At 34.5% G+C, this 17,021-nt stretch overlaps 1 protein-coding gene across 1 annotated transcript in view; it reads right to left on the bottom strand.

Annotated features, from left to right (window-relative positions):
* Positions 1 to 771, bottom strand: part of LOC131061838 (methylthioribose-1-phosphate isomerase) — a 75,551-nt gene extending 74,780 nt beyond the window's left edge. Inside the window, exon 1 of the mRNA XM_057995679.2 lies at positions 314 to 771. Within this exon, the coding sequence (XP_057851662.2) occupies positions 314 to 409 (96 nt within the window). The 5' untranslated portion in view covers positions 410 to 771. The remainder of the gene's footprint in view (positions 1 to 313) is intronic.
* Positions 772 to 17,021: the final 16,250 nt, after the last annotated feature.

Below are 17,021 nucleotides of genomic sequence, written 5' to 3'. Positions count from 1 at the left end.
ATACAAGTTCTAGCCGGTACATGGAAAGTAACGGTATTGCTTATCAAGCCCAAACCAGGTAACAGAACTCAACTATGCTCCACCCTGTTCATTCAAACAAAAAACACTCCTCGTACATGCCAAGATATAATTGAGCCACAAATTCGTCACCCTCAATGGCTGGGGAAAACTCCAAAATGAAAAAAAATATTGGAAGATAAAAACTAATTATCGAACGGAGGCTTCGCAGGGAATAAGATAATTTCTTAAAACGGGTGGCGGCAGCTCATAACCATGAGAAATGGTTAGGGTTTCAGATTACAGTATATTGTACCTGGTCCAGAAGCTGCAGGCGTCCCCGCGAATATCGAATCGACTGCAAAGTGTTTTCGTTGCCACTGTCCTTATCAAACGGAAGTTCTCCCGCCATTAGCAAAATCTGCTGAATTTAATGTTTAATTACAGATCAGCAACAAATTTTTCTTCCCGTATATGGTTTTTGGTAAATATTTTAAGGGTTTCAACAATCCGCATTTAGTGAGAGAATAAGATTACTAGAGTCGAGGGAGGGTTAGATTGTTGAAAAGGACAGTGGCCGGATTCGACGTCGGGTCGAATCTTCTCACTTCACATGAAAGAACTTTAACTTAAAAATGGGCCCATATGTTCAATTGGCACGTTGATAAAAACAATTATTACACCAGCATGTTCTGGTAGCAATTTCTGGTTGCTGCTGTGCATTTTCCAGTGGCATTGTGCTGCTGTGTGTAATTTTGTAACAGCTGGTTGTTTTCAGCAGGTGTTTGTTTCTCTATTCTCTTTGTAATCTTAGGATTCCAGTAAAAAAACAATTATTAGACAAAAAATTTATTTTTACAGGCACACTATAATTTTGTGAAGATAGGAATTGTCACTTATCAAATCTTTAATTAGATATAAAATTATTAGTTTCTGTTGCAAAATAGTAAGGCTTTCATCCAATTTTTTAAATATAAAACTATAAATCAAGAAATATGAAGAATTAAAATCATATTTTTTATATTAAACACTAACAAATCAAGGCAACTTTAATCAATCATTACCAGCGCATTAAAAGCACCAAACAGTCTACATTATAATATCAAAAGCAATTGAGAGTAAACCTAGAAGTATAACAGTCTATAGCAGTATTAAAGTTTCTAATACTTAAACAATTAAAAACTCAAAAAACAACATATAAGTGGCTAGGCAAACAGGTCGCCCCCATCCTCTGTGAGGAATTTAAAAAGGTCTTTATAATTTTCTTTCATCCTTTGCATCATTTCCGAGCACCTTGTGTTGTAGTAGGCAAAGTGTAGTTGGAGAAATGTACACCACCTTCGAGTCGAATCTGGAAAGGTGTGCCATCTTCTTTTCCAAGTCAATTACCTTTGCCTTAAGAGTAGCAAGGTTTGTTGCAATAGCATCACATTCAGCACAAGTATTAGTCTCCCCAGCTAGGTGAGTCTCTTTAGTCATAAGGTCACCCTCAAATAGGTGGGCGTTCTTAGTTAGGTCCAACAGCACTGACTTTTTGCTCTCTGAGTGGCCACTAGTCGGCTTCCCCGAACTATTATCTTCCTCTGAATCTTCAATTTCCTCCTCCATCAAGAACCTTCCCCAATTTCATCCACCTCCATTTTATCTTTTGCTTTTCCCGAAGACCTTTCCACCAAATTGTTAGACCTCCTAGAGTTGGAGTTACCTGCACCCAAGTTCTCTTCCTCCCTAGTGGCCTAGATTGTCTCCTCATCACTTTCAATTTCCCCACTACAAGTCTTCTTTGCTTTCTTGGTTGGGGGTGTAGCTTTCATTTTTTTTAGCAGAGCTCGAGGGGATAGCACATTATTTCAGGTTGTAGAGACTAACCACAGCAAGACTATGCACGGAAAGGGGGTGTTAGGAGTGGTCTTAAACCCCTAAGGGGTGTGTGAGTTGGTGGTGGGGGTGGTGATTCAGGTAGGGGCTTTAGGGGAGCGTTTACTAGCACCCAGAATCCTTAGGCATTTCTTGTCGATTTGGTAGCCACCAAGAGAATTCAAAATGGTCACTACAAGTAGGGAGTCAAAATGCAGTGGAGCCTCAATCACAATAATAGGCTTAGGAGGACATAGGGCTTGGTGGAAATGGTAGAGTCGATAAATAAGACCCTAATGAAGGGGGATAGGATTTTTATCAGAGTTCTTAGCAACTTTGAGGGCATCCCTAATTGAATTTTTGAGGGAGTTAATGAGGAAGAATGCGAAACAAATCAGAGTACTATGGCGGAAATGATTAAGAATTTGGAGATGATAGTAATAGTAAACTTTGAACCTTCCCTCAAGAGTGAAGATCTTCATAATCATTAGGCATACATGGTTTCATAGTAGTGGAAGTTCTTCACAATCAAACCCTCCATGCAGCTTAACGGGTTGAATTTTATATTTTTTGGATTTGATTGTGTATCAATTTTTTGAAAAATTGATACAATCAAATCCAAAAAATATAAAATTCAATCTCATGGATTGTGGAAAACTGATGAAAAATTGATACACAATCAAATCCAAAAAATATAAAATTCAATCTCATGGATTGTGGAAAACTAATGCATTCAACTTAACAGGTTGTTTGTCTTCCATTGAAAAGAGGGCCAAGCTTCCATTGTTAGTGACCCTACTCTGCTTCTTCCATTTTCTACCCTTGGTGGACAGCCCAGTAGCTTTAGCTATAACATCTTCATTCACCTCGAATGAAATCCCATCCACCTTAACTATCTAATTCTCCCAAGAGGTCAGAAACTGGATGGATAGACTTTCATTGAACTCATTAATACATTCTATGAACTGAGAGACCCCAACCTCTGAGCAAATATGCCAAACAATACCATTATATTTGAATTCGGAATGAGTGCTTGGCTCAATTCTCACCCTATCACCTCCCATGATTATAGTAGTAACAAACAAAACAAACTTAGCCAAATTTCACAGTCTTAGAAGCCAACACATATGTAGCAAAAAAGAAAATTTCTAGAGAAATATAAATTAGATGGGATGCATGCCATAATAATAAAAATTATTACTAGGCACCATCCATTTGAAATGCCAAATGTGCCACCCAATGCCTACAATAAAGAAAAAGAGGCTAAAAAGGAAATATATATCATTCATAATCTCTAACATATAATTAGAATAAAAGGTTGTGTTATGGATGGGACCAAAAATTAAATTTTGAATCCAACTTGGGATATAGTTAGTAAAATCATCATTATTAATATGCAAGGTTGTCCTTTTGATGTGACATATTAAGGTCACCATGCTGGCAAGCCAACAAGTAGGGTGTCAGGTCATTGTGTGGGCCCTCTATGACAGTAGAAGAAACAACTGCCACCAAGTTATGGGCACCGCATCATCAGTCGAAATCATCAAACTAATCCCTCCATTGACCATAAAAAGTTGCCAAGGCTACCACCTTTTAACCCCAGTCATCATGATGATCATATTCAAAAAATTCGGCCAATAACCACCCCACCTTCTAGTATAGATCTGCACGATCCATCCCACACAACACATGATTGAGTGAAGAACAATTATCGTTATTATTATGCAAAGCCAATGAATTGATATGACAACCAAATGTTACCATGTTGGCAAGATAGCAAGTAGAATGCTAGGTCACCTTACAAACCCACCAGGACCACAAAAAAAACAATGGAGTTGCTGCCAAGTCAAAGGAGCCATGCCACTAGTCTATGTCATCACACCAACCCTTCCATGAACCATTAAAGGTTGTTGAGGCTGCCATATTTTAATCCTAGTCATCATTAAGATCAGATTCAAAAAATCCTACCCATAATTGCCACAACGCATAGCATAGATGACAACAATCCATCCCACACGCCATCCCTCACAACCACGATTGGGAGAAGATGGGAACCAATTCCTCCATTTAGCAGTGTTACTAGCCATTAAGGTTATGAATGATAGACCACTCCTCTAATAGGAGCCTTTGCATATTGTCATGTAAGCACCTAAAACTTTGTCAGCATCACAGAGACATAGTCTCCAATCCTAGGGTTGCCAGAGCATCCGTGACCTTATTCCCTTCTCTGAAGGTGTGCTTCAATTCAAATGACTCCAACCCCAAGAGGAGTTTTCTAGTATCAATAATGACACTAATCCAACATCTAGCTAGGAATATTATATCATTTAATAGCATCAATGATAAGTTTAGAATCACCTTAAATGATAAGGTGTTTAATGCCAATTGAGAGGGCAAACTTAACTCACTAGAGAAGAGCCATGTGCTCGGCCTGGTTATTCATACCAAAGCCTATGCCCCTAGTATAGCTTTCCACCATAGCTCTAGTAGGGGAATGATTTATTCCCCCTCCCCCAATAAGGCCTAGGTTACCCTGAGTTGTACCATCAAAATTCAATTTACACTAGCCACTCAGAGGAGGTGTCCATTTGATCCTAATCCGAGCCATATTCTTTGAGTTATCAAACCTAGAAAAGGAATTATTAAGACCCCAATTCAATGCAAGGGTAGCATCAAAAGGGGTTAGAGGGCGATATGGGAAGGCCCAATGGCAAATAGATGTGTTTTCCAATAAGAGCTTATAGAAAACCAAAAACACCACCTTTGGAGCCTTTTCTTCCTTCCTAGAGATACAGTTATTCCTTTCTTCCCAGAGGAACCAACCAAGATGGGGGTGGATTTTCTTACATATTTCCTTAATAAGGGGATGGTCGGAAGGTCCGCACAAGTCATCAACAAGGGTTAGAAGCATAAAGTCCATGCTTCATCCAATTTGTAGTTTTTGCAGTGCATAACCCCAAACCTTGTGAGAAAAGGTGTAGTGTAGAAGGATGTGAGGGATCATTTCTTCCTCCTACTTACAAAGAACACATCTATTAGGGAACTGAAAAATCCTGATTGATGAGATTATCTTGAGTTAAGATTTTATTGTGCATAACAGTTCACCAAAAGCAATTAATCTTTGGGAGAAGTTGAGAATTCCAGACTTTCCTCCAGAATCCACCGTTGTTGTCTTCCTTCAACAACATATTGTAAGCTGATTTAACAAAGAAATTTCCTTTAGGATTCATAGTTTAGACAAAATTGTCTTCCCTGGGGAAGAGCGAGAGCCTAGTTTGTTAAAGCTCTTGCAACATAGAGGTTATCCAAACAAGATGAGCCTAGTTTTGACATCACATTTTCACATCCTTCCAATGGTTGTTATTTGAGAGGTAATTCAAGATGAAGGAACCAACAAAACCTTTAGCCTAGCTCTAGAGATCCTTGTAGATGGGATGAGTAGCAAGAGGTTGATCAATCAACCATTTATCCTCCCAAAAATAAATACAGTTGCAGCCATTCCTTACCTACCATTTGAGGCCCATAGAGATTAATTTGTGGGACTTGAGGATATTATTCCAAATTCTTGAACCACTAGGGAAGCCAAAATCCAAGAGAACCCTGTAGAATTTTTCATGGTTAAGGTATTTAGCACTCATAATGAAGCCCCACTCTTTGTTATCTAAGGTGAGATTCCAACCAATCTTCACCATCAGGGCTTTGTTGAGGTGGTTGTTTTTCCTTATTCCTAGACCTCCCAACACTTTTGGGGGGTAAATTTTATCCCATCTCACCAAGGCAAGTCATTTCTTTTCCTCATTCCCAGTCCATAGAAAGTTCCTTAGTATTTTCTCAAAATTTTCACCCAAATCCAAGGGGATTTCGAATAAGGAGTGGAGGTAAACAAGTATGCCTTGAAGTAAGGTAGCAAGAAGTTGTAAGTTGCTAGCATTACTAAGTATCTTATGTTTCCACGCAACTAACTTTTGTTGCAGCCTTTCAATAATAGAGTCTCAGAAAGTAGGGGTGACATCCTTAATAGTGAGGGGAAGCCCCAAATACACCCCAGGAAGGGTGGCTCCTTGACAGCCCAAAATATTTTGGATTTTTCTTTTCAGACAATCATCAATGTTAAAGAAGTTAGATACTACTTTTCTCATAGTTAATGTATTGTCCTAAGACCATAGCATAATGTTGTAAACATTTTTTTCAACATCTAGCTTCTACCACCGAGGTACCTTCAAACAAGATGGTATCATCCACAAACTAATGAAGAACTGAAGGAGGAATAGTGGACACAACTTTGACACCTTTGAGGTTACCATTAGTGACAAGCTTTAGAAAATTTATTCCCATAACCTCGGCCAAAATAATAAAAAAGGTAAGGGGAGAGGGGGTCACCCTATTTGATACCTCTTTCAACCCCCAAAAACCCTCTAGGGACTCCATTAACTAGGATAGAGTAATGAATAGTGGTAACACATTCTCTTATTAACTTGACCAAGTAATCATTAAACCCCAATTTCCTAAGGACTTGGAATAGAAAGTCCCATCTGATTCTATCGCAAGCCTTCAAAATATCAAGTTTTAGTGTCATACCTAGGAGGTGGCTCCTATCCATGGAGTGTATAATTTCATTTGTTGCATCCATAATTTGCCACCCAAGGACAAAGCCTTTTTGGTTCACATTAATGAGATAACTAAGCATAGGTTTGATTTTATTGACAAGGACATTGGAAAAAGATCTTGTAGATTATATTGCATAGAGTAGTAGGTCTAAAATCATACAATATGGTAAGATTTGAAATCTTGTGAATCAAGGCTATAAATAAATTGTTAAGTTTCTTATGGATTTTATCAATTCAGAGAAAATCCTTAGTAGCCATAGTGATATTATATCCCCCAATATTCCAGTGCTCCTAAAAGAAAATTGAGGGAAACCTATATGGTCCTGGGGCTTTATATGATCCCATAGAAAAAGACAACAAGTTTAACTTCATCGTTAGTAAATAGGACCATGAGCTAGGTGTTATTCTCCTTTGACAAAGTCATAGGTAAGTAGTTTAATAATTGTTCCTCCAACCCAAGGTCACCAACTATGCAATGCTCTGAGTAGGCCTATTGAAAATAATTAAAGGTCATTGTCCCCAACAAAGTGACATCTATTATTGTTTAACCATTTTCATTTGTAAGTGATAGGATGGTGTTTATCTTCTTGTGACAAATTGCAAATCTATGGAAGAAAATAGAGTTCATGTCTCCTTCCTTAGGCCACTAGATACATGACTTTTGTTTCCAGTAAATTTCTTCTCTTTATAAATTATCTTTCTATTTCCCCCTCAAGGCCTCTTCTTCCACATGTGTCCCTTTGAGAGATCTCCATTATCTCTTTGGACTTGGATGTTGGTTAGCTTAGTATTCAACACTTTTTTTTTTAGGAGGACATCCCCAAAAGTGAATTTATTCCAACCTTTAACATTTTCCTTTATAAGGTTGAACTTGTAGGACACCTTGTACATAGTAGTGCCCTAGATAGGAGTGTTCCACCAATTCAAGATGCAATTCCTAAAGTTTAGGTGGGTTGACCACATGATTTCATAATGGAAAGGAATAGGTCCCCTCTTAGGTTTGTTAGCCCAAATAAGCATAAGAGGGTTATGATCAGAGACAACCCTTGGTAAAGCATGGAGTGTGGAGTTGCAATGAATGTCCCAATTAGAGGAGACTAAAAAGTGGTCCAACTTAACTTGATTCAAATTAGCACCTTTCCACTGGTTAGACAAGGTGAAGGGTTGGTCGAGAAGATCAATGTCCATTAGGACAACTTTTCTTATGAAGTCAGGAAAATCAACCATGCTATCAATGTAATCAATCAGACCTCCCTATTTTTCAAAATGAAAGAGAGGATTGTTAAAGTTTCCAGCAACCATCTAATAGGAATCTTTATCAACTAGAATCTACACAATATTATCCTCCCAAATAGAAAACCTGACACTTCAGGAGTTATGAGCATACAAATTAATAGGTTTAGGGTTCCTTGTGGATTGCAAAACTTAACAAACAAACTCTTAGTAGAAAGAGAGAGGAGGGTTCCCAAAATAATTATAAGATCTCACAAAGTAGTAATGCCTCCCTGAGGCACAATTAACATTGCTAATTAGGAAGCAAGCACTTGACCATAAGTAGTGAGAAATAGAATTAAAGGATTCTTTACTCATTTTAACTTATAGGAATAGTTGTATGTTAATCTTCTTCTCAGGGAGATTATTCTCGAGAGCATGTTGTTTTTTAGGGCTATTGAGACCTCTCATATTCTAGGAGAGGATCTTCATTTACAGATCTTGGAAGAGGATTCCAAGGTCTTTTGCCTTCCATTTGCAATTTCTTTAGCCCCTTCCTTTTATTTGTAAGGTGATGAGATGGACATATAGCCTTAGCTTCCACTCCCACATCAATTTTTTACCTTTGGTCTTTCTCTTTTGAGTTGTCCAACCATCCCCATCCACAAGAATACTTGAGCTCACACCAGGGGGATAGAACATAGCCCATGAGTGATTGTAGCACAAGTGATGAGCAAGCATTGAATTGTGAAGCACCATCATAGTGTTCTTTAAAAGAAAGAACCACAGCCATCCAGGTGCTCATAGGTCCAAGGCTTTGGACAAGGGTGGTAAAGGTATGTATCTCTCCATCTTCTAGGGAAGCAAGTTGAGTAGTGGGTTTAGAAACCACTGGCAAAATAAGTTCAACCTAGAGGTTATCAGTAGTATGTTTGGGTGGGGTTTCCATAATTTTAAGGATCTACTCAGTGAAGGGTTAGTCACACCCAACCCCCATTTGCGAGTGAACTAGGTCTTTTAGCTTAGGGGGCCCCTCATCATTTTGTATCGGGTCTTTCATCTTTAGAGGCTATTTTCAGGGGCTTTGCAATTGGATATAAGATGACCCTATTTGGTGCAATTTTGATTGAAAACAGTAGCATTTTCATACAAGATAGATTGGGTTTACTTTCTTAATTTACACTAGAGAGATGAAATTAGGAAGGGTTTTTTTAATGTCAACATTCACACAAAATTGAGCAAATACTAGCCTAGATTTAGCCTTGGTCACTCCATTAGTAGAAACAATGTGGCCAAACAAATCCAAACTGGGGTAGTTTTGTTTAGATCCACAACCAAGTCAAACCTTGATTTTCAATGGCAAAGAGATAAGTGGTGCTTTCCATGGGACCATGGCCCCATGGAAAGGACAACAACAAGGTCTTCCTCTCCAGTAAACGTAAAAAGGAAGATGTCACTTGGCATGAAACTTGCAACAACACTTCCTTTGAGCTTTTATTTAACATAAATCTAACTATAAACCATGTTAATGGTTGGACAAAAGACAAATAAGTTACCAACCAAAGCAGTGTTTATGCATGAAAGGATTCTATCCACAATTGAATTAGGAAGCTTGACAGAAGTACCTTCCTTAGTCTCAAGATACTCTAGAGGGTAGCCTCAAGGACAATATGACCTGACCCCCCTGAACAAGAGCATTCTTATATCCCTTGGAATTTGCATCATTTCTTATATCATCAAAAAGAACAATCTTCAAACTCACTACCACAACAAAAGTTTCAAACTTATCCTCCATAATTGTTCTTCATCCAAAGGGGAATTGATAGAACAATCCACATTAGGGGAGGTTGCCAAAGAAGGCTAGATAAGGGGACCAACAGGTACAACAATGTCCTCAAAAGTAGGACCCTCACATGGAGAAGAAGACAAAGGAGGCTTAATGGGAGTCTCAATTTGCTCATGGGATGGGGGGATAGGGGTCCCCCCAGATCAAACACCATGCGCAAAATGGATTCAAACTTGGGGGAGCAAAAAAGTTGCAAAAACAATTTAAATTGTTATATCGAGTCAATTTATGTTGTTTTAATTAAGAATTAAAACTATGTTAACATTTTTTCTAATGTTTTATTCTTTTATATTTATTTAAAATCTACAAATTCCTTTTATCTATAATTTTACTGGACATTAGCAATGTACAATCATATTAGAATGATCTCAGCGTTGATTTATTTTGTCAAAAAAATTATGCATATTTATAGTACTATTGAAATAATATTAATATATGGACAATAGTACTACTATTTTCAAATAGTGTTGAATAATTTGCAACTGTCATAAGTGGAGCCATTTGTTTTTAAATACAAATAATTTTAAAATAATACATTCATAAATATCTTTTCTAATATATTATATTATACTATTATTATACTATAACATTATATACTATCATAATTTTACTTTTTAAAAGTTTATAAATATTATATACATATTAGGTTTCTAAAGTTTAATTTTATATTTTAAGAATAAAAATATAAAATTATATATGTTGTATTTTAAATTTTATATAATAATAATAACTAACTAAGAAGTTGCTCAATTATAGATGTGTAGCGGTGCATATTATAGATAAAATGGCCCATTAGGCCCTAGAATCCAAAGTTTATTGTTTAAATCCACATAGAGATGTCATGAAATTTCAAATCAACCTTCAATATGTCAAAACCATTTTTTTGTTTATACGATGGCAAGATGTAGGAATTAAAATGTCCTCTCAAATTACGAGCATTTAATGATAACTAGTTCTATATAGGGTCTATAATATATCCACATCAAATAATCATTGTGGATGATATTTATTTTTATCTAACTCATTCAAATGTGATTAGATAGAATAGTCATAAAATCTTTCTTTATTCAATGTAATCTACCATAGACCAATAGACATGAAGAATTAAAACTATGTTGACTTTTTCTCTAACGTTTTCATTCTTTTATATTTATTTAAAATCTACAAATTCCTTTTCTTTCTTAACTCAAGGGTATCCCTGCGACCCTGCCGAGTATTGTTGATTCATGAGGCAAGCAGAGGCGAGACTAGTCCCCTAAGGATGAATGAAGTCCCTGCAAGCCCCGTGCATCAGGTTAACCCGGGTAGAGAGTCGAACCTGAGACCAATAGGGAGCAAACCCGTGGCCCAAACCAACTCTACCACCCGTGTAGGCACACATTCCTTTTATCTGCAATTCTATTAGACATTAGTAGTGTATAATCATATTAGAATGATGTGAGCTGTAATTTGTTTTGTCAAAACAATTAGGCATTTTTATAGTACTATTGAAATAATATTAATATGTGAACAATATTACTATTATTTTCAAAAGTTCGGAATAATTTGCAATTGTCATAAGTGGAGTCATTTGTTTTTAAGTTAAAAATCATTTTAATATAATACATTTATAAATATCTTTTCTAATATATTGATACTATAACATTATATACTATCATAATTTTACTTATAAAAAATTATAAATATTACATACACATTAGTCTTCTAAAGTTTAATTTTATATTTTAAAATAAAAACATACAATTATATATGTTGTATTTTAAATTTTATATAATAATAATAACTAGCTAAGAAGTTGGTCGATTATTGATGTGTAGTGGTACATATTATATACATTGGCCCATTAAGCCCTTAAATCTAGAGTTATTTCCTTTCAAATTATGAGTATTTAATGACAAATTATACTAGGTAGGGAATATAATAGGTCCATATCAAATAATTAAAGGATTTCCTGTTTTTATTAGTTCCTGCCAAGAGTTAAATATAAAACCATGGATCAATAGGTATGAAGAATTAAAACTATGTTGAGTTTTTTGCTAATGTTTTTATTTTTTATATTTATTTGAAATCAACAAATTACTTTTTAAGTAATTCTATTGGACATTAGCAATGTACAATCATATTAGAATGATGCCAACATTGATTTATTTTGTCAAAAAAAATTATGCATTTTATATTTTGAAATAATATCAACATGTGGACAATAGTTCTACCATTTTCAAATAGTGTTGAATAATTTGCAATTGTCATAGGTGAAGCCATTTGTTTTAAAATACTAATGATTTTAAAACAATACATTCAAAAATATATTTTTTCTAATATATTATATTATAATATTGTATGCAAAAAATTGTGAATGCAAAACTAAAGAGGTTGAAAAGATAAACTAACAATCAAATAGACACATATTTCAAAGAGATAAACTCAAGATTAGGACGTTAAGAAGGAAGAAAACGAGATAAACAAAATGAAAACTATTAAAGTGCAAACTCTAGATTATCCTTCGATTTAATAGTCCCCTGATTTGATGTGTGTTTTCTATATTGCAGATGCTCAATTTCGCTCCATGATAGTGAATGCAAGATGAAGATTAAGCTAAAATGGGATGCAAGATGGATATAAGATGCTTAATGGATGTGCAAAATGGTGAGTAAACAATTCTGCATTATGAGGGTATGAAAATGAAAGTGGATGGATTGTGAAGGAAAATGAGGGGGTTAAATAGTCGAGAATGATAGATGGAGAGACATGAGAATGAGACACGTGTCCTTGAGAAGGGCAAGTGTCATGGATGAGAATGACATGTGTCCTTGAGAAGGAGAAGTGTCATTTGAATGAATGACATGTGTCTCTGAAGACACATGCCTATTTGGGAATGAGACACCCCAAATATGAAGGTTCTACTCCAAAAATAGAGATATTTCCATGTTTTAGGATATTTGGGATATTTTCTCAAAATTTAGGAAATTACCCCAAATTCAAAGACATTTCTCCATATTTTAGGAAATTTAGGATATTTTGGGAATGTGCACACATATGGTGAGGGTTAAGGGATAAGGTTGACCAAAACCCTTGGTTAACTAGGTAGTTTGGGTTAGAGGAAAGATTAGATGTGGGTTAAAGTTAGGAGACATGTGGAGAAAAATAAAATTAATTAATTAAATTAATTAATTTTGTTAAAGCATTTAAGAGGAAAAAGTCAACATAAACTAAATAATCAAATTGCGCATTTGATGTATTTAATAGAAGAAACAGGGAAATTCAATTAATTAATTAATTTATAATTACCAATTAATTAATTAAAGGAGGACTATAGTGTAATTAATGAAATTAATTAGCGAGACGGAGAGAACACTAATTAATTAAATAATGCATAATTTCTTAATTAAAGGTGTCCGTGATAACTAAATTTAATTAATCAAATTAATCAAATTTAGGCTACAAACATTATATACTATCATAATTTTACTTTAAATAAAACTTTATGAATATTACATACATATTAGTTTTCTAAAATTTAATTTTATATTTTAAAATATAAACATAAAATTATATCTTATGCATTTTAAATTTTATATAATAATAATAACTAACTAAGAAGTTGCTCATTTATAGATATGTAGTGGTGCACATTATAGACACCTTGGCCCATTAGGCCCTATAATCCAAAGTTATATTGTTTGAATCCACATAGAGATGTCATATGATCGTAAATCAACCTTCAATATGCCTGAACCATTTTGTTGTTTATACAACGGGAAGATGTGAAAATTAATATGTCCTCTCAAATTAATGACATTTAATGACAACATGTACTATGTAGGAGCTATAATATGTCAACAAATAATTAAAGGATTTCGCAATCTTCTATGTGTGACAAAATGCCTTAATCTAGCAAGATCCCTTATAATGTCGCTAGAGTCTTCTCTTCAAAGGTGGTGTGGACAACTTATAGTCATGCATACTGGAGAATATATGTTTTTATCCAACTCATTTAAATGTTATTAGATAGAATAGACATAAATGTAATCTACCATGGACAAATAAACATGAAGAATTAAAACTATGTTGACTTTTTTTCTAATGTTTTTTATTTTTTGTATTTATTTAAAATCTACAAATTCTTTTTATTTGTAATTGTATTGGACATTAATAGTCATATTAAAATGATGTGAGCTTTAATTTGATTTATCAAATTTTTTATGCATTTTATAATACTATTGAAATGATATTAATATGTGGACAATAGTACTACTATTTTCAAATAGTGTTGAATAATTTGCAATTGTCATAGGTGGAGTTATTTGTTTTTGAGTACTAACAATTTTAAAATAATACATTCATAAATATCTTTCCTAATAGATTATATTATAATATTATTATACTATCACACTATATACTATAATAAATTTACTTTTTAGAAATTTATAAATATTACATACATATTAATTTTCTAAAATTTGATTTTATATTTTAAAATAAAAACATAAATTATATTTTTTGTACTTTAAATTTTAAATTAATAATAACTAACTAACTATGAAGTTTCTCAATATCATAGAATCACAAAGCTCATTTTTTGCTCATTCAAGCATCCATGTTACAAACTTATTACAAATACGAGCTCCTTTCGAGCAAACTTATTACAAATACTAGCTCCTTTCGAGCACCAAACTAGAAACAACAATTGGAAGACCAAGGGTCACAACTTAGAAATCCACTTTAAACAATGAGACAAATACAACCAATGGAAGACCAAGAGTCAAAACTTAGAATTCTACACAAAGGTGTCCCTCATGGGAGTTGAACTTGGGTCTCCACATAGAGAACTCAATGCTTTAACCAACTAAACTCAACCCCTTGGACAAAGTTTATTGTTTAAATCCATAAAGAGATGTCATACAATTTCAACCTTCAATATGTCAAAACCATTTTGTTGTTTATATGATGGCAAGACGTGGAAATTAAAATGTCCTCTCAAATTATGAGCATTTAATGACAACATGTACTATGTAGGGACTATAATATGTCCATATCAAATAATTAAAAGATTTTGTGTTTTATTATTATTATTATACTAATGCATTTATCCCTTTTTTTAAATATAAAACCATGGACCAATAGGCATGAAGAATTAAAACTATGGTAACTTTTTCTCTAATGCTTTTATTTTTTTTATATCTATTTAAAATCTACAAAATCCATTTATCTATAATTGTATTGGACATTAGCAGTGTGTAGTCATATTAATATGTGGATAATAGTACTACTATTTTCAAATAATGTTGAAAATTTTGCAGTTATTATATGTGGAGGCATTTGTTTGAAAATACTAATAATTTTAAAATAATACATTCATAAATATCATTTTTAATATATTATATTATAAATTATTATACTATAACATTATATACTATCATAATTTTACCTTTTAAAAATTTATAATATTACATACATATTAGTTTTCTAAAGTTTAAATTTTATATTTTAAAATAAAATCATAAAATTATATCTATTGTATTTTTTTTATTGATAAGAGGAAGAAGCCAAAATCTATTCTTAAAGTATTTAGGGCATTAAAACCTCTACCTTACCTTCACTGCAGCAATCCAGAACAATTTTGTGACTTTCAAACAAAGCTTTATATCCTGTTAGCTAAAAATTTGTAAGTTCCATGCATGCATCTAATTGATTAAAACTATCTGAAGCTATTCATGCATTGAAAGTTTGTTATGCTCTATTTGAAACACATGCTCTCTAGACAAAAAATTATATTATCCATAAAATAAACATATGACCGCTAAAGAGAGCATCTTAATCAGATAACATAGAGCCCCTTTGTACATAAAACAAAATAAGAATCTATTTCTCTACCGCATAAACCTAAATAAAAAACCTTATCATTGAAGACCAATGTTAACCTACTCATCAATACCATTCGACTAATGATATCGTCCTACTGTAGAGAAATCTGACTAAGCTAAAAAAATTGTTGGCTGGTCATATATAAAAATAATACGAATGAACATGAATAATTTAGACAGAAAGAACTCAATGCTTGCATATAGTTCATCCATATTCATCACCCATACTTTGTTTTCCGCTAAATCAACATTACTCAGATATCATTAACAACTAGCCCAAACTAAATTCAACCACCTATATGCCAATGCACCCTTGCTTAATACCATAAATTATTATAAGAAAATACTACCAGCTTTGTTTTTTATATTAAAAGCAACCAAAACAAGGGGGCTGACTCAGGTACACTCACATTGACAATAGACGAGCAACTGTTAGCAGAGAAACAACAAAATCACAACCTCCTAAAACTTTCCTCTATAAAAAATGTTAAAATTTCTACTCATATTAACAGAGTTTAAAAGAGTCATAGTAAACCATAAAATATGCCACGTGGGGCTAAAGATAAACAAGTCCAAGATTATCCAACAAGCAATATAACCATAACTATAACTAGTAAGGCCACGAAAGCCATTCAAAAACTCAAAAATCCAGCAAGTAGTTAACATCCCTACTTCTTTTTTCCATGACTCATCTTGGGTAGGAGCCTCATAGCCCATTCCTTAGTGAGAAATTTGAAGAGGTCTTTGTAGTCCTCTTCCTCCTTGTTTTTACCTTTTTGGGTATTTTCTTGCAAAAGACACAGCGTGGTCACAGAACTATGCATGACATTCAACGCGAATCTGGTGACCTCCTGTAGTCCTTTTTCGGCAACATTCGCTCTACTGGCAATTTCATGCACTTGTTCATTCAACGCATCCACTTTCTTCTCTAGATCCAGTAGCTTGCCATCTGCTTCCTCCTTGATACGGCTAGCTTCCTCAATAGCCACCATTTTCTCAAACCTGAGGGTAGGGGAAGGGGAATTAGCTCGAGACTTGGGATCAACATCTGTGATCCCAGGGTTTTTAGGGCTCTTAGAGACATGGGTAGAGCTATCAGAATGGGGGGCCAAGGTAGAGTGAGATGGGGCCACACTATCAGAGGGGTTAATCCTCGTATCATGGGAAGAGGAGAGGTTCCTAAAGGATTTCTCTTTTTCAAGGGGCTTGGACGCCAGTCTCACATAGCGACAGAGAGTGTTGGCTTCATCAGTGATCTCCACATCGGAGTCAATTTATTGGATTCTCACTTTCTTGGATTTGAAGGGTTTTGAATCCTCCAAGTGGCAAGCACGCTTCTTGAATTTCTTGCTCGAGAAGCCAGGATTGAGAAGGAGAGTAGGGATTTTTTCAGGGTTTGTAGCAGTCTTGGGCGGGGACTGGTTTTTCGGCATATTTTGAACCTAAATTGTGCGGGGAGGGCAAAGGGCCAGATGAAAGTTATACAGGCAAAGGATAAGGCCTTGGTGGAGAATGGTATAATCCTTGTTTTTCTTCTTAGCCTCGGAAACATCTCTCACATTAGCAACCATAGAATGCAATAGATAAAAAGGAATAGAAATAAGGCCCCTATTCCTAAGATGATTAAGAAAAGGGAGG

This window comes from Cryptomeria japonica, chromosome 4, assembly GCF_030272615.1.
Source record: "Cryptomeria japonica chromosome 4, Sugi_1.0, whole genome shotgun sequence".
NCBI classification, from domain to species: Eukaryota; Viridiplantae; Streptophyta; class Pinopsida; order Cupressales; family Cupressaceae; genus Cryptomeria; species Cryptomeria japonica.
This window is presented reverse-complemented; position numbering and strand designations above follow the sequence as displayed.